Below are 23,429 nucleotides of genomic sequence, written 5' to 3'. Positions count from 1 at the left end.
GTAAAGCTGCTTTTTGCAATTGATTGATGGGGATTTTGTCAGTGCTGATGGAGTTAAAAGTGTTCCAGTTGTTTTGAGATTGTACATGAGGTGCCTATCACTATTGGTTCTATCTTTGCTTTCTTTTGCCAGTCATTCTAACTCTATTTGTAGCAAATAGAGTTTTGTAATTTTCTCTAGCTCTTTCTTTTCTGTGTTGCCTCCAGCTACTGCAGTGTCCACTATCCAGACATACCTCTTACAAGATTTCTACATCATGAGATTTCAGCATACTTACCCCTGAAATTTTGATAAAATATCACATGTAAATAGTAAAGTCTCTTGTCACCACAACATAATTGAGATTTAGGAAAGCAAGTCAAATTTGATGATTTCAATAGAACTTTGAGGAAGAAAGGCTTGAAAGAGATTCTTGTTGAGTAAAATTATACAGCTGTATGGATATATTATCCCTTGAGATAGGGACTCCATGCTATTCATTGCTCAGCTATTTTTGCTATTTTAACATTCTTTACACGTTACGTACATCAGATTTGGTTCATATAAGCCTGGTTAAATACATAAATAAATGGCAGCCTTGCTAAAATTCAGCCATGAGTTAGAGTTACCGATTACTAATTTAAACCAGAATTAAATATCAGGATATAAATTTTATTATTCATTAGCAATGATCTTTTGACTAAGAAGTGCATATCAACCAGCATTTTACAATTGTTGTATTTATAGCTTTAGGGCCTGATTGTCTAACTCTAGACTCTTAACATGTTCTGTTCTCACAATGAGCCACAAATGTTATTTTGAACTTGTACTTTGAGAAATGAAACAATCATCATATCCCGATGTAACTACAACCAAGGTTCTCTTGATGTTAGATGTTAATTTATGTTAATGTTAGATGTCTCAGTGGGCCAATTCAAACAGTCAAGCACAGCAGTCTCTTAGTGCCAGGAATAAGACTCATGCTTTCCAGCTTGCTCCAACTTAATTACCTGGCCTCTTTTTCCTCTGAACACTGTTTGTAGTCTCTAAATTACTTGAGTAGTCTTTTTCTTTGTCTCACTGCTTAACTCTACTTTTCACTCCCTAATTTTTCATTTGCATTTCTTAATATTTTTATGTTGTAGCTGTGGTGTATGGTGTTCATGTAACTATTTTCAAAAGTTTGTTTTTAGTAATTTCTTGGGTTTTTTTTGGTTTAATTCAGGCTCTGGATTAACCAATGTTAAAACAGAAGAAACTTCAGAATTAAAGATGGATGCAGAATACAGACATGATTCAGGATATGAAGTACATCATCAGAAACTGGCAAGTGTAGTCTCAATTCTTAGATTTAATTTAGCTAAAATTAAACAATTGTTTATGAATCTGTTTCATATACATTTCTGTAGGATGTTGTCCTGTGATTACTGAAATCTGGATCTTGAGAAACCATATTATCTTACATTGTAAGATAACATTTTTCGTAGTACAAATCTTACACTTTATTATGTTACATGTTACAATATGTTATTTTATATTTTTATGTAAACATGTAGTATATAGATTTTTGGTAAATCATACAGGTGATTTTTGTTTAATCACCATTCATTTAGCAACTACTCAAAATCACAATGTTTAATGAATAGTAATTATGACCAGACCTTGTACTTACAACCAGCACAGTCTCCCTCAGTCATGTGAACATGATCTGGGCACTTGGCACCCAGCTTGCAGTTATGACATCAGTGTCCCATGGTCACATGATTGTGCTTTGTGACTTTCACTGTTGGCTTTCCACAAACAAAATCAGTGGTGAAACCGGCACCTTTAAAATATGAGAATCAGATCATAATAATTTGCCTCAGGAAACAATATTTTATTTAAACTTGTATACTTTGGAGAAATTATTGGATTGTACACTGCAAATGCATCATTTTGCAAGGCTAAAAAATACATTGGAAATCATGTTATCTTCTTACGTGATAACCTATTATTTTTATGTTTAGGTATTCTTTGCTGAAGATGTAGGTTCAAATAAAGGTGCCATCATTGGACTAATGGTAGGGGGTGTTGTCATTGCCACAGTCATTGTTTTCACTTTAGTGATGCTAAAGAAGAAACAGTATACATCTATTCATCATGGTGTAGTGGAGGTAAATGAAACTCATAAATATTATTCCATACATTATTTCTGACAATGCTAAATAGATTTAAGTCCATCTGTGTAGATTATGTATTTAATAGAATGGTGTTAACTATCTGTATGATATGTCATCTGTATCCTTAACATTCTTATCTTTAGTATGAGTCAATTTCTCCAGGTTAATATTCCTATGTTAGATACATAGACCTGTTCTCCAAAAGAATGCTTAAACTTAAATTTTAGTTGTTTGTTTAGATCACCCACATAACAGCATGAAATACATTGTCTATCTCTATAGTCTTAAGGCATTAAAAAGCTGTATCTCACAATTTTTAAGGTATTAAATTACACAATGTTTAACCAAAGCACTGACTGTATTGTCTTTCTGCATAGCATCTATTGGGATGTAAAACACAATGAATGACAGCTCTGATGCTTTCCAGGACCAATCCTCATTTGAATGACTGTAATAGGACTGAACATTCATCTACTTTTTAAACAGCTTAAACCAGTGGTTCCCAACCTTTTTTTTATCATGCCCCATCTAAGCATCTCTAACATCTTGATGCTCCCCCTGTGACATATAATTCTTACTTTACTCAAAAAGTGAACTCTACTCATTCGGAGGAAACCTAAAAGGCCATTAACCTGGTTTAAACAAGGTTCAAATTGCCCCCCCCCCCTGTGGGGCATGGGCCTCATGTTGAGAACCACTGGCTTAAACAAATATTAAATAAACAGTGGATTTTATACAATATTTCTTATATCTAGAAATGTTATTTCAATATCTCCATATAAAAAATTGGGTAGGATGACATATTCAGCATTGCCTATTGACTAATAGATCAGATACTTTCATGATTGTTAGTAATCACAAAAAATAATTATACAATACCAGTGTTTGTAATGTTCAAAAGAAACTACTAATTAAAACTACTACTATTATTATAATAACAAGTAAGCTATTATATGACAAAATTTAAGTATTTTGTATGCAGACCGGCCCCCATCTTTTTGCTCTTCAAGCAGCTGGTGAAGATTTTAATAAAGCAACAAGATATTTTGACATATTTAATTATATTATTGAATGATTTAGATTTGCACTGAGTTGTACAAAAAAAGGGGAATACCAATGCTGGGAATGAATAGATAAATCAGCAATTGTATCAATAGAAAAGAATATTTGTAGCTCAGGGTTGAACTGTGAGGTCCTTGGTGCGCTCTGAGCTTGATTTTCTTGCGGATATGTCATTACCAAACTAGGTAACATCATCAGTGCTAGTAGGGAATGGGGTTTTCTGTCATTTTATGTATTAATGGCCATTAAGATATAAAATAACTGCAAACGCCACTTACTAGCACTGAGGTTACCTAGTTTGGTAACAAAACATCTGCAAGTCAAACCACCAAGCTCAGAGAGCACCAAAGGACCCACAAACAATTGTGGCCTGTCCATGTTGGTCTTTGACTGTAGTCTCCTTCGTCCTGCTCTAGGTGGACGCTGCAGTGACACCAGAGGAACGTCACCTTTCTAAGATGCAACAAAACGGCTATGAAAACCCAACCTACAAGTTCTTTGAGCAAATGCAGAACTAGAACACCATAGCAACCTCATGAATTGGACAGCAAAGTGATTGCTTCACTGCCCATCGATGTTCAGCTGAAAGTAATATGGAAATAAGCAAACAAAACAATGTTTTATTATTTACTCATTATCGCCTTTTGACAGCTGTGCTGTAACACAAGTAGATGCCTGAACTTGAATTATAAAATCAGTAATGTACTCTTTCTTGACATTTCAGTCTTTACACTACATTATTAATGAATGTTTTTGTGTACTGTAAAGTTAGCTGTACTTAACTAGTGCATGAATAGATTATTTCTTGATTATTTATCATACAGCTCCTTTAGCCAGTTGTATATTATTCTTGTGATTTGTGATGAACAAAAAAAAATTAAGTCCTAATTGAAATATACTTTTAAGAATTGATGAGGGATGCTTTTTGTGTATGTGGGATTGAGCTGCTTCTCTTCGCCAAATTTTCCTTTTTCTGCTTACTATGCATTTTAAAGACAAAATGTTTTGGAACTTTTTTTAGAAAGTATTCCAAATGAGTTATTTTCTTCTGCAGTTGCATTTTATTGTACAGATTGTTGCTTCTGCTGCACTAGTGATGTAGAAAATCATGGGAATACACATTTGTTTCTTTGTGCCTGTTTTATGTGCACACTTTTAGGCATTGAGGGAGTAAAGTTTTTTTGCCATGTATCTTTTCATCTAAAGAAAGAAAGAAGGAAGGAAGGAAAAGAAAAAAATATCATCCCTGTTAAATCATGAGCACTTTTATACCAGGGCAGGGTGAAGGGGAAGGATGGGAGAAATGCCTGCTGGTTTTAAAAAATTATAGGGAACCTACAAATGTTTCTGCAGGATAATATACAGAATTGTTGCTTATGAATTGATAGCTTTCTATATTGTGTTACATAAATAAATTACAAATAAGACTATTGGGAAAGAGTTTTACTTGGATTGAAAAATTACCTTTTGGGAGGAATAATTTTAATAATGACCATCAAGTGGGGTGGGGTGGGGGAGTTAGGTTTGTTTTCTTCTGCAAAAAGACATGAGTCATATAATTTCTTCTTTAAATACAATAGATTAAACTAGCAGTGGGTGAGAGGGTGTTTGCCTTGGCATGCCTTCCCTCTAAAATGTCTTTTTTCAGTTTGTATAATAGTGTTTTAATGTAAATAAATACATTCCTGGAGGAGTCTTATTGTATTAGTGTGATTCTGTGATAACTGTTCTGTATTACTTGCTTGAACACTTTGTTCCATGAAGAATGCTCAGGCTTTCCTGGTAAGCTCAAATTTGGAAAACTGATCCTCACAAGCTCTTTAATGTTATATCCAAGTGAGCTAAGTGTGATTTACTTTTAAGTAAATGTACTGTTAGATTACTGAAATTTTATCAAACTTTCAAGGTTGATAATCTTCTGGTAATGAGGATAATTAAGGAAGCAATAGATTAACTTTTCAAGAAACATGCTTTAATTTTTGTAAATAACTGGCAAAAGAGGCGGCTGCATTCTGGTATGCAGGAAAGGATGTAATTTTAGTTTAAAAGCTCCTGGTTCACTGGATTAACATATCTTCTATGGTAATAAGGGCACACAATCTTATGATGCAATCTTATGATATGCTCAGCCCCTGCTTCTTTACAGCCACCTATCCCTGCCACTGAGCTATCCAGGAAGAAAACCCCAAGAGTATTTTTTTACCTAGTTTCCATCATCATGTTATTTTCTTCTGTATAGTCAGGAATATATAGAATTATAGATTTTGTTTTCCTTAAATGTATACTTATATATACAAGTGCAGTTCTCAAGCTACACAGCATCAAAAGCAACGGAAAGAAACTAATTCAATTTGCAGCATTTGAGCCAAAATTATGCTTGACACCAGATTTTTTTTTGGGGGGTGGTTGTTATAGGATGACCTTTTTCCTAAAGAGCTTTGATTGTGATTAGAATCTGTATTTGCAAAGATTCAGCACTTTCATTATTTCATATGAGTTGTGTATTCTGTCTCTCTCAGTTATTACAATTACAAAACATTGAACTTATATATTAATTTATATTTTCTATATATTGATTTTCCTATCAGGGAACTGAAGTTAATATTAAAAGCCTACTATTTGGATTAATACTAATCACTAAATATACAAGGTATGCAGTAAGAACATTTTATCACATTAACTAAAATGCATTTTACAAAAAAGCTTATTATTTGTCCAACAAGGAATTGTTTTAAGCACATTTTGTAACAATGTGTAAAAGCCATTTTTAGTTTGAACAGTTTCATGTTTTTAATCTAGGGCATTTATTGTTTATAGAGCAATATTATTGTAAAAGAAAGTTTCCAATTAAGGCAATCATAAGAAAAACCTTTCTGCTAGTTTTGAACTAATGTAGGATCAAGGGCCCAAATCTATTTATTATTGGCAACAAATCTAAAGCAATCAATATCATAGTTCCAGAATGTTTAGGGTGCAGACCTACAAAACTATGAATAATTCATACTTGGACATAAAACCAAAACTGCTGTGTAAAATTTTATTTTATTTTTTTACTTTTACTATATTGACAATTTTATGCACAAATATTTTAGCGTAAAAATAGAAAATAATTGTTTCATGTAAAATTACCAAAACATTCAACACAAAAGGAAATACATAATTTTAGAGCACATGTCCTTGAAGAGTAAAAATGTATGCAAACCCTCTATTTTACAAACATTTGGGAATATACGATCTATATTATTCTTCTGACAGCCACACAATGCCATTTCACATATAATATTCCATACCCTTGTACTGAAGACCTCAAATTAGTCACAGATTGTCCCTCACAAGAAATACAACAAAATATTTCTAACTTGTTTTATCCTTTCCGTGGTTCTGTTATAAGCAAGGCTTAACATACATCAGCACTATAAAATGGAACAAATGTAACAAGTGCAGCAAACCTCTAAAAGAAATACAATGAAAATTTAAAATTCGGGGGGGGGGGGGAATCAATGTATATAAAAGAGAGGCCATATGCCATGTTCCTTACTATGGCTTATTCTAGAATATGCATAGCTGAGAGAATATAATAGCATTAACTAATTTGTGATCAGAGTAATCTGACATAAAATGAACAGTTTTATAAATATGAATGAGTAATCTGAGCTATGTTGCTTGTTATGCAATAACAATCCTAAAGCTTATATTGGCATAGAGTGATGCTAAAACAAAATATGAATTCTTAATAATATATTTCAAATGAACAATTCTTTATAATTATTGTACAGATTGGGGAAGAAAAAGGAAAAATAACAAAATATTAATAGAATTTAAACTATTTTGTATTCACTACACCTCAGAGTGAATTGGATTTAACTGGCCACAAGATTACATGCTTTGTTTGCCCAAAATGATTCTTAAACACAACAATATATTCCTGTCTGGTTTTTTAGTAACTTGAAAATGAGTAAATAAAACCATGAATTATACCTTAGAAACTAGTGGAGCTGTTAAAGTAACAGCATCTATAAGACTAGGGTCCTTAGAACTAAACCATGTTGTATGATCATTGCTTCTTATGAAAGCATGATATTTAACTAAGTGAATTGTTGATAAAGGATAAATATTCTGTTCAACTTGGCTACATTTTTGATTAAGTAAACCATAACTTTTAATGGCTTTAATTCATAATATTTATACCAAACTAACCAAGAGTAATAAATATATCCATGAATGTATTTCCCAAATTTTATAAGTAAAACAAAAAACAGGCGCAAACTATTGTCAGCATTTCTGGATTTCAACTAGGTATAATTTTTAAAAATATTTTAAATTTACAGGACTCTTTTTTTTTTCAATAATTTTTTTTATTTCCAAAGCATTAAAGCAAAGCTTGGAAAGTAATTTAAAGAAAGTATTTTTTTTGACACAGCCATTTATATAACTTAGGGAAATCAAACTCCATTCTTTAATTCTGTTACTCAACAAGGGGTTTCTTTCTGTGATTAACTTAAGTCTTCAGTTGAAAAATAATTACAGTGCAAGTATAAAAGCAGAAACAGCTGATATACTCTGCAGTGTAGATTAAACAAAACAAATTTATTCTTTGGATGAGAGACAAATTTCAAGTTTTTAATTCCTACAATAAAAATGTGGAAATCCTTTTTGTGCCAGACATTAAGCTTAACAAAATTTCTCAAGATAGTAAGCATTTTCCCCTCAAATGCACATATTTATCTACAGATATCAAAATACTCATAATTGGCTTATTGGCATTAAATTTGGATTTCTCTTTTCAGCAGTTACCTTTCTTCTTGCTAAGGGGCAAAGAAAACACCTTTATATCAATGTTTTTCTTACAATCTGTCATGCTTAAAATTATGAGGATAGCTAACAAGCTGTTCTAATTTTAGAAATTTATTAACACAGCATCTGAAGAAGTGGAGAGACCATTTTTTTTAAAAAAAATCTGACTGTTCTATATGTGAATGCTTTTAAGCTCTGAAAAAATAAGCAATGTAGCACAACATAATACCAACAAATCTTCAATTTGCTTATAATTCCCAAACTCTTTGCTACAACCTGTATGTCTTGTTGAACTGTGGAGTGCCCTTAACATTCATGAAACACATCTTTAAGTGAAAAAGGCCCTAATTTATGAGCGTTCCTTGTAGAAAATCATGCATCATATTGAATTGCCAATGAATAGATGCAGTTCTAATTTTAAAACCAGAAACTGCTAAGTGTAAAAGAATGTTGTCAAGCTTTTAGGTCCTAGTCCTCAGTTCTCTTTTTCTGTTTGCAGAGATGCTGTAGCCAATGCAACTGCTGTGACCGGTTGCGTAATCCCATGCAGTTGCATCTTTGCCAGTTTCTTTTGTTCACATTCTGTCACCAACCGATTCAGTTCAGCTGCACTGTACCCAATGAGAGTCTTCAAGTCACATACAAACTTGTATACAAACCTTTTGCCTTGTACTTTGCAGATCATGTCACCATCGTAGTAATACCTTCATTGAGGAAAGGAAATGCAACAAGAAGACAAATGGAAAGTGACTAAACCTGGCCCATTTTTTAAATTTGTAAAATTTGTCTTTTGCAATAAAATGGATTTTATTCCCGTGATTCCCTCAAAATCTGTACCAATTCAGAAACTATAAAGCAGTAAGAGTTGGAGGTGGCACAAAACATTAAGAGAAACTCACCCCTATCATGTTAGATAATCTCCATTTCGTTTAAATTTGAGCTTAATCAGCCTTTATAACTGCCCGAACTTCCTGCATATTCAATATCACTATTGAATTACTAAATAATGTTTCAGTTAAAATATACATTAAAACACAGACTGCATGATTCTAATAGGCTAGGATGATATTTCTGTGCATCCTCATATGTACTGGCACCATGAAAGACTCCACTAAAGGCCACTAAAACATTTAGCACAACTAAATCCTTAAATTGGTAAAAAGAAAGATGGCTCCAAACTATTTTAAAGAAATATATGGCCCTTTCTGTGAGCCTTTGTTTTAACTGTGAGGGAAATCATGTCAAAATTAGTTCTGATTGAAGCAGCTTGTAAGCAAGTTTGCTGGCAAGTAAATAAATATTTGAAACAAGCAAGCCATATATTAGGAGTATCTTCATAATGAACGACAGAATGTGAAGCTCACAACAATTAATCAATTTATCAGAGAAAGGCGATGATGCATCCGTCCTCTTTGTGGACTGAGTCGGAACTGGGCTTTTGCCTAGTGACAGGGCGCATGGTTTAATTTAACTGTCAGGCTCAGTCTTCGCAATGAGTGGATGAAGGTCAACCCAGTCTGGATGCTACCTCCACCACTATGGAGAAATAAAAGGATTTTCCAATATTAGGAACATATTTTCCTATTGTCATAGTGTAATTTGAAACTATACAGGATACCAATTGAAGAGGGAAGATTGAAAACTCCACTGAAGATAGAAATAAGTATTTTATTACAGAATACTTTCTTTTAAACATAGGTTGTACCAAACATCAATTTTTATGTGGATACCTGTGTCTTCTGGAACGGCTTTTCTCCAGAAGTCCAAAAGGTTTTCCCACACTGTGCTGGGCTTTGGGAAAGCCTTTTTTTTAAGGAGGCTGTATGGCAGGGTGGTTTATGATGTACCTTTTGACTTATAGTGTTTAACTGATTTTCTGTTTCCTCAACATGGGTATTAATCATTTCTCTATCCTTGGCTTTTATTTTAATCTTAATTATTTATTTTTTAAGCTACTCCATTGACTAAAAAGGATAGTCTTGAGACAGATCCACTATCAAGGCCAGAATCAGATGAACAAGACTTGAGCCCAACAGAAGAAAGGAATTTGTGAAAAAGCCTAACAGCCCCTTCTCCAATTCTCATGAAAATAAAATAGAGGAAAAGTAGCAAAGAAAGCTTTGCTGAAAAGTCAGCTCCAGCAAATTCCTCAGCTGCTTCAACCATTTTGATGTTAATTAATCATTTAATTTTGAGAATTGAATCCAATATACATTTTTCTGCATTTTATGTTGTTGCTTAGATTATAAGACTCTAGATGGGGCCTATAAACTTTTATAGATCATGTCTATTATTCTAGAACTTTCAGCTGAAAAGCAATGTAACAATGCTATAAAATCAATCAAGAGTTTTTAACTTACCGTAAAGCACGACTGAGTTTTTCATAATTCATTGTAGGCTTATTTTTACGTTGTCCCCACTTTTGGGCAACTAGTTCTGGTTGATTTAATTTAAACTCTCCTTCGTCACCAACCCATGAAATGCAATCTCGGGCATCTTTATCAGTCAGAAGCTCAAGCAAGAATTGCCATAACTGGATCTGACCATTGTTTCCTATTATGATTAATATGCAAATAAATACATTAAGTATTTCATTTATTATAAAGTTAAGGCAAGCAGAATAAAATTGTAAAGATAAAGTTTAGCTAACTGTATACAGTTAATCCTTACCTACCAACCACAACTGGAACTGGCAACTCTGTTGCTAAACAATGCAATCAGTGAAATGTTATGTGACCACTCCAAAATTATATCAGTTATAGCTGCAGTCACTAAGCAAATCACCTGTGATCATTAAGCATGATATCACATGAATGTGATTGCTTCCTTTCAGCATTCCCACTGACTTTGCTTGTTGGAAGCCAGCTGTGAAGGCTGGTGAATAGCATGAATAGTAATCATGTCACTGTGGAACACACGTGACCATCATAAAATATGCTGGTTGCTAAGTGCATAAAGCACAAATCTGGGGGGATGGGATGGTAACTACAACTTTGAGGGCCAGTCATATATTTCCTTGTTTGCACCATGATAACTTTGAACAATTGCTGAAAGAGCAATCAGTAAGGAAGGACTATTTGTAATCTATTTAAAAAGAAGCAACTAATGTAACAATAGAAAATCTTCATCAAAATTTAAGATCAACTAAAATGTCAGTGAAGAGACCAAGCTTTTTATTTATTAAAATTCTACAAGTTAGAATTCAAGTATAAAATATGCCTAAATGTTTTTTACAATTTATATCAGCTTTCCACAATTTGGACATGCTCCACCAACTACAACTTACTTCTCCCGCATCACCATTGCTGAAAATCAGAGAAATAGACAGATACATACCTGCAGATGAGGTGAAGAAGATTGAGCTCGCTCAATTAAAATATTTCTTAATTCAAAAGCTTAACATTAATTAATTCTAATGAATACTATTTGTGAAGTCCTGCATTCCAATCCCAATTTACAGTTACTTAAGAAAAGTGTTTAGCGCAGCTTGTATCCATTCATGATTGTAACCAATCATGAAAGTTCATACATTTTAATAAAATTTGTTAGTTGGGAAAGTGCCACCAGACTCCTGATTTTTTTGTTACCATAGATTAACATGGCTCTGCTACATTTTCTATAGTATATAGGTATCAAGAAAATTCTTGAAGAGACAACAAACTTAAACATAAATTTAGTGAGAAATATAATTAAACATCCTTGGGATTGAAATTTTCTGAAAGAGTTACTAACTTTTTTTATCTAGATAATGGTAGTGAAACTTTCAAACACTTTGAGGGGAAGCATTAACCTACAATAAAAATAAAAAGTTCATAATTTATAAATAACTTAGTTCTTAAACAGATGCTTTCTCTTTATTGGAGAAAATATTTAATTTATGAATGAAATATTCATGGAAAATTAAAAAGAAGAGTAATAAAATATAAAGTGTGCCTTTATATAGTTTTATATTTCCAGAGATTGTACTTCATTTCTAGATTTTCACAAATGCCTGGCAACATAGACATTTTCCTTTAACTTCAAAATCATTGTCTTTCTTTATAGTAATAATTAAAATATTTGCTTTAATAAAAAAATATACCTGTTCTGTTACCAGGTGAACTTCTATCTTCCCCTGAAATCCTTGGAGCTCTTTGTACTTTTGCTGTCTTTGTACTACTATTAATTACTTTAATGGTAGTTGGAGTAGAAGGCTGAACTGAAGCTGGAATAATCTGCACGGCTAGAGAGGACAAAGCATCAGACAATCAATTTACAAATAACAAAATACATTATATTGCCATTTCCATCCATAACAGAGACAATTTCTCAAGATATTAATTTTTTTTGATAGGCAATGTATAATGTTCTGCTTAACGTGATGCAATTAAAAAAGGAATATATAATGAATCAGCAACATAATGCTTTATACTAGAAGCATTATTTCTTAACACCTTTATCTGTAACCTGTACTTTGCATGTAAACTAAAAATGAGACATTTATGAGAAAATACAAAGTGGATTTTAAGTCAGCTTAACTCCTGGTGACTCTTGGCCTTACTGAAAATCTATTACTGATATTATTACTGGGCTGCCTGAAGTGAACGGGAGTTGGAGGCATTGTTTTGTAGTGGTTCTGCTCCTGAGTAGGTAGTTTCAGTTTGTATTCATGGAAAAACAGAACTAAAGGCCTTGCTAACTCCAATATGAACTCTTAGCTTTTCCCAAAACATATCCTATTTTCCCAACAACTCAGAGGTTAATTCATTAGGTAAGCTTCTTGGAAAAGTCATCCATTACTTCAACTGAGCTGATGACAAATACTAGCTCTGTAACATCCAGGGTCAAATTAAAGATTGAAGAAACGCCTGAACCTGTACCTGGAGGCTGTTGGTTCTGTATTTGGCATTAGGCTCAAAAAATACCCTTTGCAATTATTTTTGGGAGGGATATAAATCAAATATCAATCATCTAGGTCAGTGGTGGGCAACCTTTTTTTTCAACTGAGCCAAATCTTGCCAAAACCACGATTGAAATTTATTTTGAGAGCCACATTTTTAAAACCGAAAATACATAGGATGGTACAGTTTTTAGTTTCAATAAACTGGCATTTGAAGCACACAAGTCTTAAAGCTGTCAAGTTACAAGATCCTTGCATCCCTAACCCTTTAGGGAAAAAAACCCCAAGGGGTCTTCAAACCTGACAGCTTGAAGACTTGTGGACTTCAACTCCCAGAATTCTGAGAATTGAAGTCCACCAAGGGCATCAATCATATTAGCCCAGGCAGGGATCTGCAAAATTGGCTCTTAAGACTGGTGGACTTCAACTCCCAGAATTCTGAGAATTGAAGTCCACCAGTCTTAAAACAGCCACCTTTGCAGACCTCTGTGTTAACCCAAAGCCTGGCGCTGGGCGGGCCTTGCTCCGCCATTGGTGGAGTCCCAAGAAGCGAGGAGGAGAAAAAGAGACGGAGGCTAAGGAGCTTCTCCCCCCCCCCCCGCAAAAATCTTATCAGGGAGCCGGCGGGCAGTAGCAAATTAGCTGATCACGCGGCGTGATCGGCCAATTTGCTACTGCCCGCCCAGCTCCCCGGTTAGATTTTTGCTGGGAGGAGGTGGGGGGGGAAGCTCCTTAGCCTCCGTTTCTTTTTCTGCCTCCTCGCTTCTCGTCCCCGCCCGACTTCAGGATCCTCCCTAATCATTGTGGGTCGAAAAGAAAAAAGGGAAAGGGGCGCTTGTTTTGAAGTGCCCGAGAGGAGGGAGGGGAGCGGGCGCCCGGCACACAGAAGAGCCGCATTAAAGTGTGTAAAGAGCTGCATGTGGCTCGCAAGCCGCAGCTTGCCAACCACTGATCTAGGTTGTCCAGCAGAGTAGCATAATTTTAGTTCAAGTATAATTACATATCTGCAGAATAGACTTTTCTCAGTAAAATAATAATAATTTCAATTTAATTTAATTTGATTATACTTTAAATTACAGATTTAACTTTATAAAAGTTGTTTTTTGTTTTTATAGCTTAAATCTCTAATTTAAGTATTTTTCTTTCGTAAGTATTCAAAGAATGACAACTTACGTTGATCAATAGTAACTGTTGCTATTTCTCCAGAGTGTTCCTGGCTGGCTAGTACATCTGCAATAGATAATAAAGACAAAATTTTGCTATTAAGAAAATGTTACTGCAGTTGATAAACAAGGAAAATATAAAAAAGGATGTGAGGATTTTATGTACAGTATTATAAACTGAAGATAAGGACAAAATAGATTTTGTTTTGTTTGAAGCCAGAATAATTCATTACATTCTGTGTGTTCTGGAAAACTGTTTCAGATCAGCCATGGTTTGGTAGGACTGAAACCCCAATGCTTTAATTGTTTTGTGTTTTAGACAAAAGAAAGAAAGAAAATCTAGATAGACCAAACAGGACAAGGTTGGGAAGCATTACTCCCTTTAACCCCCTCTAAAGCTCTGAGTGGCAAATCTCACTAGTCTTCCTTCCCAACTATCCCTTTCCTATTTTCTCAGGCAATATCCCAGCACCCATATTCCCCATACCCCTGCCCCCTTTTTTTCAACACTTTTATTCATCATCTCAGCTACCACCATAGCCACAGCCAAGGTGACAGCACAGGATATCCCACTGCTCTACATGCCCCTCCATCTTACCAGCATCTTCCCATAGCTATTACTGCGTATACTCCATAATACATATTCTAAAAGCCTAATCATCCCCCAGTATCACAGTGCCTTTCCTTTCTCTTCAGCTGCTACTGATATCCCAGAAGAGTATACCCTACCAGCCAACTTGCCCATTTTTTTTTCAAGGACCTTCCCATCCTCAACTTAACAGTGTCCTTGGCTTTTTTCTTGATTCCATCATCACCACTGCTACCAGAGTAAACTCCATTTTACTCAAGAACAAGGCAACCACTTCGTTCTATGCATGGATCAAATAACCCGAAACCAGCTGTTCTATATCTGTAATATTTTGTAGATCCTACTATAAATATACACAGTAAACCAAGATATTTTTCTTTATGTATCTATTATATTAATTACGTTATAAATTCTGTAAGCCAATTTCATTTCATATTTTTCTTTAAATTCCCAGTCTTTTTCATCAATTAACTTCTGCTATTGAAAATGTTTAATTACGAATGGATATGTTTTTGTTATGAGTGACACTGAGGGGGAGATGTGTTCATTTAATTTTGTATGGTTGAGGAAGTGGATATTAGCTAGATTCCCAATCATACCTACACCTCAAATAACATTTAGTCAGGTGACTAGCTTAATGTTTATTTGATACAGGACAGCCATCTTTAGACATCAGAGGCAAGCATTCTCTGCAGAACAGAATTTGCTTGGGTATCTGAACACAGCGCGCACACAATGACTTTTGGGAAGTCCTCGCAAAAAGTGACACTGTATGATCTACTCCTTCTTGCAACAGCAGTAGTTGTATGCTTGGTGATTGTGAATGGATTAGATTCGCAGGTTCTGCCATTATATATTTGCTATTTTATGAACTGTGGTAGCTATTGTTTTATTGCAAAGGTTATTATATGTTTTAAATTCAATTTACAATGGCTGGATAATACTGCTTAAAGTTAATTTCACCTGGAACAGCAAGCAAGCAAGCAAGGAAATACCAGTATATAGAACATTGGGTATCCATAGCATTATACAAAATTGTGCATTTTTATTTAATGTCTGCTTATTTTTCGGAGGCAGACTATAACCTTTTAAAAATTATACAAAATTGTTTTATTAAATAGAAAAACATAAGCATTAACATTTCAATAGTATTATTAAAATAATTGCACTGTTTCATAGTATCCATATCTTTCAAATGATGCTAAGTTCTTTTTTCTGCTAAAAACGGAAAGGATAGAAATGGATTATAATTTCACATAGCCAAATAGCATTTAAATTCACATTTCATACATACATTCTGAGAACTAGAATATCCACAATGTAAAACATTTTATTTATTTACATTTTAAAAATCACACTTGCTTAAGAAAATACACATACATTTTCGAAGAAGTTCCAGATGGCTCCATAGGATTTCTCCCCGAGGGACTCTTTGGAAGAAATCTTCTTGGCTGAGGCTACACAGTTCTCTTCCTGGAATGCTAAGTGTATTGAGGTCAATGTCTGTCATGCTGAATTCCTTCATCACCCATACAACCCAATGCAGTACCTGATCAGTTGACCATTGTACTGGATCTAGGAAAATACAAAGAATTCATTTTCCTAATGCTGAAATATGACATCTTCTATATAATGTACATTCTGCAAAAATAATTAAGTCATCATAAAAGTCCAGCAGAAAATAGTAATCGCAGAAGCAACTGAGAATTAGGCTCAAATCTAATACATCATTAATTAAAATTGCAATTTCTTTCAGAATCATTTGGAATTCATCACCTGTATTGATGATGTTCCTCCCCTGTATGATGTATAGGGGAGGAATGCTTACCGTATTTTTTGGAATATAAGACGCATCTTTTTTACTCAAAAAACAGGCTGAAAATCTGGGTGCGTCTTATACATCGAATACAGCATTTTTTGCCTCCTGAAACCCCGCCCCTTCACCAAAATGGCCGTGCATAGCCTAATGAAGGCTTTAAGAGAGCTCCTGGGGGCTGGGGAGGGTAGAAATGAGCAAAAAATGAGCCCTAGCCCCCAGGAGCATTTTATAAGCCTCCATAAGGCTATGCATGCAATTCTTTTGACAAAAAAGGGCCCGTTTTTTGGGGGGGGGGGAGGCCATTTTTTGCTTGTTTTTGGCCCCCTCACATCCCAGGAGCACTCTGCAAGCCCCCCCCCCCCCGGCTATTCATGCCTTTTTTTTAAAAAAAAGAGGCCGTTTTCATGAAAAGGCCGGTTTTGGGAGGTTTGCAGAGTGCTAAAACTCCCCCCCCCCCTTTCAGAAAGCTACTTAACTGATAAGAATTACATTGATCAAGTACTTTGCCAGCAGAAACAAAATCTTTGGTGCTGCAGATTGTCAGCTGTTTCCTTCTCCAGCACATGGATAAATACACCTGGAAACATTTACCTACCTACCCTCTCTCTCCCTACCTATTGCATTTCTCTCTCCCCCCCTCCTCTATCTACCTATGTACCTACCTATCTCCTCTCTCTCCCTACCTATCTACTGTATTTCTCTCTCTTTCTCTCTCTCTATTCCTCTACCTACGAACCTACCTACTCTCTCTCTCCCTCTCCCTATCTATCTACTGTATTTCCACTCTTAATAATAAGTTCCACTCTTCTACCGTAATGTACCAACCTGGACTTTGCAGGAGTAGTTGAGTGATTTTATAGAAATAAATTTCCCATAACACAGATGGTTCATGTTTTAGACACGGTCTAAAATGGCATGTTCTAGAAAGTTTACTTCTAGATAACTACTAAACTCAGATGACCCTATCATCATGTTCTGGGAAAATGAGATGTATGGAGCAATGGATTTTGTACACCCCTAATTCTTATCATTTAATTATACAATGTCTTACCATAGGGTATTCCTAAGCGTTCTTGTTCTTTACGGTACCCTTCTAATGCTGCAGCCCATCGAGTTACTTGTTCTGATGTTTCATCAGATATGGTAGTAATATGTTTAGTTCCATCTAACGTTATTACTTGAGTTTCTTCAACAAGGTGTGCTTCAGTTTCAGTGTGATGGGCATCTGGATCAATCACTACCTCAACTGTTTCGACAGGTTTTACAATTTCAAGGATGTTTAACTTTGGGTCCATTCCTATATACAGAAAAAGGAAGTGAATGAATATATAAAAATAATATTTATAAATAATGAAATAGTACGGTACCTAAATATAATATTAACAGAATGAACAGAATTATTACTTAGATTGCCTCTTCAAAGGCGTTTAGTTTTAAAAATCATATGCGGAAAAAAGTTTAGCCTTTATTCTCTACAACATTTTTTTAAAATGGAATATATGTGAAATATTCCTATATGAACTAATTAGCAAAGGATTTCATTTCAGTTTTTTCAAACGTATATATCTTTCATGAAACAACGGAAGGGAAAGCAAGTGAGAGAAAAAGTAATGATGCCACATGATACTTTCATAAGCTGCCCATATCTATCCCAGCTCTCCATTATGAAACTTAGGAATTATTAGGAAATGGTGCCAAAGGTATTTTCCTGTTCCCTCTTCGCTACCTTATCATTCTATTCTACCTTTTCACATTGAAAGTCTACTTTATTAGATAATCTGTAATAATTTACCTTGCCTCGATATTACTTGGACACTAAGCTGCACAGTTCCATCTGTTTTGACACCTTGATCAAACAGACTACGGTCTGGATCCAGCTTGATAACGAAAGGAGATTTAGAAAAATGTTGAAGTCAACAATTCGTAACTATCAATGTGAACATTTCTTTAAAATTTCAAAGTAGTATTGACTTTACAAATACAGATACATAGATAAATGTACACAAACTTACACAACCTACTACATTATATGGCAATATCCCAAAGATTCAGTTAGCATCATATTTAACATCAAAATCGTTGCAGATTAAAATAGTTCCCTCCCTGCACCCCACCCCAGGATAGAATAATCTTTGTTTTGGAAGTTTGTTGAAAATACCATTTACACCACATAGTACTGTACTGCTTATTCTCTATAAGCTAGATATTCCTTAAATAAAAAGACAACTTTCTGCTCTCATTTACATACACAAAAACATGTGATTTATCTGAATAAATCAAAATTCTATTGGTTTTTTTCCGATGTATTCATAACCAAACAATGGCTTGTTTTGCATCCTAGAACAATCTGTTTCCACCATCCAAGCCAAAACTTTCCTCTACATGCACTACAACATTCCACCAACTTTAGTATTTCACATTTAAAGTAGCTTATTTGCTATAATTTAGCTTTCTCATACTTGACCTTATTTTCTATTTTATTATATATACTTTCCTTTCCTACATTATCTTTCCTTTCCTTTAAATGATTCAAAAACTCATATAAAACTAGCTTGATAAATGTATTGGATATGAGAGTGGAAACATAAGTAGAATGGTTGGGGGAGGGGAAAGAACATATTGTATAAAAGAAGTGTACATGAACCTATGACTGGTTTATATTGGACTAAATCTGTATTGATTTACTACTAAATCTAACTCTAAAACTGATTCTTATTTACAACTCTTTAACAATTTGTGCTTATACCTGTATATCTTGGAGACAGATTTCATGGGCTTCTAAGGAACATTGAAGTCTTGGTTCCAGTAGTTTCTTTAAGTTTCCAACTGGTTCATTGATATCAATAGCCTGACTTACAAATTCTGCAGTAGTATAAGTCTGTTCAACAATGCTGAAATGAAAGAATTTAAAAAATGATCCACTGTATTTTAAACATTTTTTTCTAGAATAGATTTTTAATTTGTTAGCCTAAATCTGATTTGAACATTTTTTAAAAGTTCAATAATATTGTACCTGTACAAGAGGTACAGGTAGATAATTCATATGTAAACACCTAAATCAATGTCACATCCAAATATTAAACGATTGATGACATTTAATGAAACTATTTTATTTTGAATTCTGAAATCCACTAAAGTAGGTGTGAGACAAAAACCACAACAATAATTTGAGTATCAGACCTAAATGGATCTTTTTCATATAAAAATGCATTTTTAATTAATTGCAAGATTTTGGAATTTATGATAATTTGGGAAAGGGGTGTAGTCTTTCGGCAAATCACCTAGAGAATTAGCATGATATCATTAAATGTTTCTATTGTTTCTACACCCCTATAAAGAATCTTCAAAATAGACTAGGATGTGATTAAGGCAACAGCGATTTTAAAAAGTCACCTAAAAAGGAACAAGTGACTTCTAAGACACAAGTATATTACATACATACTGGCAGATGATTAGCAACAGTAATCCACAAAATTCTTAACTAGTATTTTAATACTATGGTAATGAACTTTATGACACTGAACTAACATCTATAAAACAATATTTCCCCTACCATTAAATATTTCTTTTAATTATTTTATAAGTAATATGTACTCTGGCTTTAAAGAAAGTCCTGTTCATGTGATATTTTTATTTCAATTTTATAAACCTAACCCTATCCCCAAAATAATAAGGGATGAGGTAGAAAAAAGCATCTGTTGCTTCAACTTGTTGCAAGCATCAAAAGTTCTTTGAACAGTATTAACAAATTTATGCTTTCTATCCTTCATAAAAAAACTCATACATTTACATCCTTAAAGTCAAGAAAAATATTATTTCCATATAATTGAAATGAAAACATTTTTTCAAATGGATTTGACCTTCCTTTATTAATCAGAAAGACAGCTATAAAAATAATCATGTATGGAGGCCCATGGAATCTTTCTATATACCTTTCTTCAGTGCACTCTTGTTTTTCAGTTCCATCAATTTCTATTTCTATTAGTTCTTCTGCTTCTCTTTTAGTCATGGTTGAAATATTTCAAGAGATAGCCTGCAAATTCAAACATAACAAGTACTAGTAGTCCACATGTGTTAAAATAAAAATAAAAATAATTATATGTAACATGCATTTTTACTATTTCATAGAATCTGAAAACAAGATATACAGTAGCATAAAGAATGCATGTTAGAAATAAAGTTTGTTGAGTACTACTATGAAGCAATGGTTATTCCATTACAAATAAAAATGCTGCTTTAAATTGTTGACAAGTGCTATATACATACACTTGAGCATTTTTAAAGAACTTTTTTTGCCCTTCAAATCTGAAGTGCTGCACAGCCTTTGAAATCACTTACAGTAAACAAATCACTTGTGTTAAAATTGTTTAAATTCACCATATTTTAATCACCTCATATATTCTGGATTTATTTTTAAGAAGATATTACAGCACTGTCTCTTTTAGAAGTCCTGCACAGGTAGTCCTCGAGTTATGACCACAATTGAGCCCAAATTTCTGTTGCTAAGCAAGACATATGTTAAGTGAATTTTGCTCCATTTTATGACCTTTCTTGCCACAGATTTCAATCATGTAACTATGGAGACGCTGCAATGTTCATGTGAAAAATGGTCATCACTCATTTGTTTCAGTGCCGTTGTAACTTCCAATGGTCACTAAATGGACTGTTGTAAGTCGAGGATTACCTGTAGTTTTAACAGCTGATGTTAACCATACTTTATACTGAGTTTATTTTCCATCTTTTTCCATCAGTTTCTGAAACATGCAGTATGTTATATTCACTCTAGTCCAAGAAATTCATACAGCTTACTAGAATGTTGTAGCTTAAAAGAGTTACCTTTAGTCTGCATACATTTGCCAATTAAAATATGCATTTTAAAAGGTAGGGCTATACCCTTCAATTTCAAAGACAAAATGGTGCTTTAGAACATTAAACTACAGCAGTCTGCAGTTGTTTAAACTAAATACATCTCTCCCTTTATCAACCTCTCTCAGTGTATGTAATATGCTGTGTACATAATATGCTGGCTAAAATATAACTGGCTAGTTTATGATTCAGTCTACCAGGAGAACTCAACCATTTTAAGTCATAGGGCTGGTATTGTTTCACTACTAAGATCTTTAAGATGCTCTTGGGAGCCTAATGAAATTGGAAGCTTTGGAGTTGAAAAGTTGAACATTTTAAATTAAAAACAATGGGATGTTATTTTGCTCCTTACAATGAAGAATTCAATTGGTTAGCTAATTGTTGTAGTCATGCTGATCAAGCAATAGTAAAAGAGGATAAAACTCAAATCCAGACATTCTTTTTTCCCTCTACATCTATATCCTGCTTTACCTGGTATTTGTAAAGAGAAATAAAAACAATAATTAGTTGCTCCCAAACCAGTTCTTCATCCTTTATTAAATTGAAGTTTTCTTTAAAAAAAAGATTAACCCTACATATGCATGCAATAAGAACTTACACAAAAAAGTAGTTTACAGGTAGCCCATGACTTATGACCACAATTGAGGCCATACTTTATATTGCTAAGTTGAGTTTTGCCCCATTTTATGACTGTTCTTGCCACATTTGTTATGTTAATCATTGCAGTTTATACATTAGTAACACGGTTGTTAAATGAATGTGGCTTCCCCATTGGTTTTACTTGTCAGATCGCAAAAGGAGATCACGTGACCTTGGGGAACACAGCAACGGTCATAAATATGAATCAGATGCCAAGCATCTGAATGAAAATCACGTGACCATGGGGATGCTCCAATGGTCATAAGTGTGAAAAATGGTCATAAGTCACTTTTTTTCAGTGCAGTTGTAACTTCAAACAGTCACTAAATGAATTTCTGTAAGTCGAGGACTACCTGTATTTCTAGTGGGTCCCATCAAAATTACAAGTAACAACTGCACTGAAGAAACAAAGCTGTATTTTCCTTGTCGTCAAAACATTACAAGAAATGATAAATATAAACCCTTCTTTGTCATAACAATTAAATACATTTCATTTATCCCTTGTTCTTGTTTTCAAAGCGGCCTTACTGCACTTTAAACAGGATGTACAGTGCCCATATACTTACGGTACTTACAACATAACTTTTGCTACCAACTACGGCTATCCACCAGACGCCCCTTGTTCCTCACTGAAATAATTACACATCGATTTTGACAAAATATATACGGCTACAGCAGTTGAACGTAACTAAAATAAGCCGACAAGTCAAGACTAAGAAAACTGCGAAAGAAAATTGTATTGACGACCGTGATGTGGAGGGGCGTTTCAAGGATGGAGATGGCGAAAAAGCGTTTAAAATTGAGGGAGGGAAAAGGGGCTGCCGAATTCATATTGAAATCTGTTGTCAGAGACCCTCTCCGGGACCCAAGGTTGTCAGGTAAAAGAAAAAACAAACATGTATATCAACCTATCCCTGTGTAGAGGGGGGAAAGGCGCCTGCCAAAGGGACTTGGCTTTCGGCGGGAGTCCCGAGGCCTCTTTTTCCAATGTCCAAAAGAGGAAAAGAACAGGACTTAGGGGTCCTTCCCGCCCCATGATTCGAGGAGGGGGAGGCAAAATCTTGCCAAGACGAATAGGGAGGGGGGGAAATCCTTCCCCCGGTCCAGGCCTTCCTCCGTCACCCGCGGCGGCGCCTCCTTGTTGTTTGAACTCGAAACGGAAATGAGACTCGCGCCGCGCGGAGCAGAAACGGAAACAAAACACAAGAAGTGAGGAGGCCACGAGACCCCCCTCCCGCCCGGATACAGCGCGAGGCGCTTTCCTCTTCCCCCTCCCGCTCACTTTCCTCCGAGCCTCGCGCCCCGGAGTTCCCGCTTGAAGACTCACCAGCCGCCGCCGCCACCTCACGGTCTCCGTCACAAAAACAATCCAGCCCCGCTGCGACTGGAGCAGCGCCGCTGCTTTCTCTTTTCCGCCGTGGCAGCTACGACGGTTCAACCAAGAAGCTCCCGTTTTCCCTGACAGTCCTGGCGGCGAAAG

General features: G+C 34.8%; 2 protein-coding genes across 5 annotated transcripts in view; one reads left to right on the top strand and one right to left on the bottom strand.

Annotated features, from left to right (window-relative positions):
* APP (amyloid beta precursor protein) overlaps positions 1 to 4,893 on the top strand; it is a 107,490-nt gene extending 102,597 nt beyond the window's left edge. For all 4 annotated transcript variants that reach the window (XM_081950035.1, XM_081950033.1, XM_081950034.1 and 1 more), the window contains 3 exons: positions 1,205 to 1,305; positions 1,986 to 2,132; positions 3,617 to 4,893. In XM_081950035.1, the coding sequence (XP_081806161.1) occupies positions 1,205 to 1,305; positions 1,986 to 2,132; positions 3,617 to 3,718 (350 nt within the window). In that variant the 3' untranslated portion in view covers positions 3,719 to 4,893. The remainder of the gene's footprint in view (positions 1 to 1,204; positions 1,306 to 1,985; positions 2,133 to 3,616) is intronic.
* Positions 4,894 to 6,228: 1,335 nt separating this feature from the next.
* On the bottom strand, positions 6,229 to 23,406 carry GABPA (GA binding protein transcription factor subunit alpha). Its single transcript, XM_081951475.1, has 10 exons — positions 23,277 to 23,406; positions 20,377 to 20,477; positions 19,191 to 19,335; positions 18,237 to 18,321; positions 17,496 to 17,741; positions 16,006 to 16,200; positions 14,047 to 14,103; positions 12,076 to 12,216; positions 10,355 to 10,547; positions 6,229 to 8,698 (listed from the first exon to the last, which is right to left on the bottom strand). The coding sequence occupies exons 2-10, from the start codon at positions 20,451 to 20,453 to the stop codon at positions 8,470 to 8,472; spliced, it is 1,368 nt and encodes a 455-aa protein (XP_081807601.1). The 5' UTR covers positions 20,454 to 20,477; positions 23,277 to 23,406; the 3' UTR covers positions 6,229 to 8,469.
* Positions 23,407 to 23,429: the final 23 nt, after the last annotated feature.

The sequence above is a fragment of the Natrix helvetica genome, assembly GCF_964273705.1.
Source record: "Natrix helvetica genome assembly, chromosome: 4".
NCBI lineage: Eukaryota > Metazoa > Chordata > Lepidosauria > Squamata > Natricidae > Natrix > Natrix helvetica.
The sequence above is the reverse complement of the archived record's forward strand: the minus strand, read 5'-3'. Positions and strand labels throughout refer to the sequence as shown.

What these genes read in the sequence shown, in the direction of transcription:
- GABPA (XM_081951475.1), bottom strand. Translation starts at nt 20,453, where the DNA reads ATGACTAAAAGAGAAGCAGAAGAACTAATAGAAATAGAAATTGATGGA. An exon ending in TCTGGAACTTCTTCGAAAAT is followed by an intron (nt 14,104 to 16,005) that starts GTATGTGTATTT and finishes TATCTATTGCAG; the next exon opens with ATGTACTAGCCAGCCAGGAA. An exon ending in AACAGTTACTATTGATCAAC is followed by an intron (nt 12,217 to 14,046) that starts GTAAGTTGTCAT and finishes TGTCCTCTCTAG; the next exon opens with CCGTGCAGATTATTCCAGCT.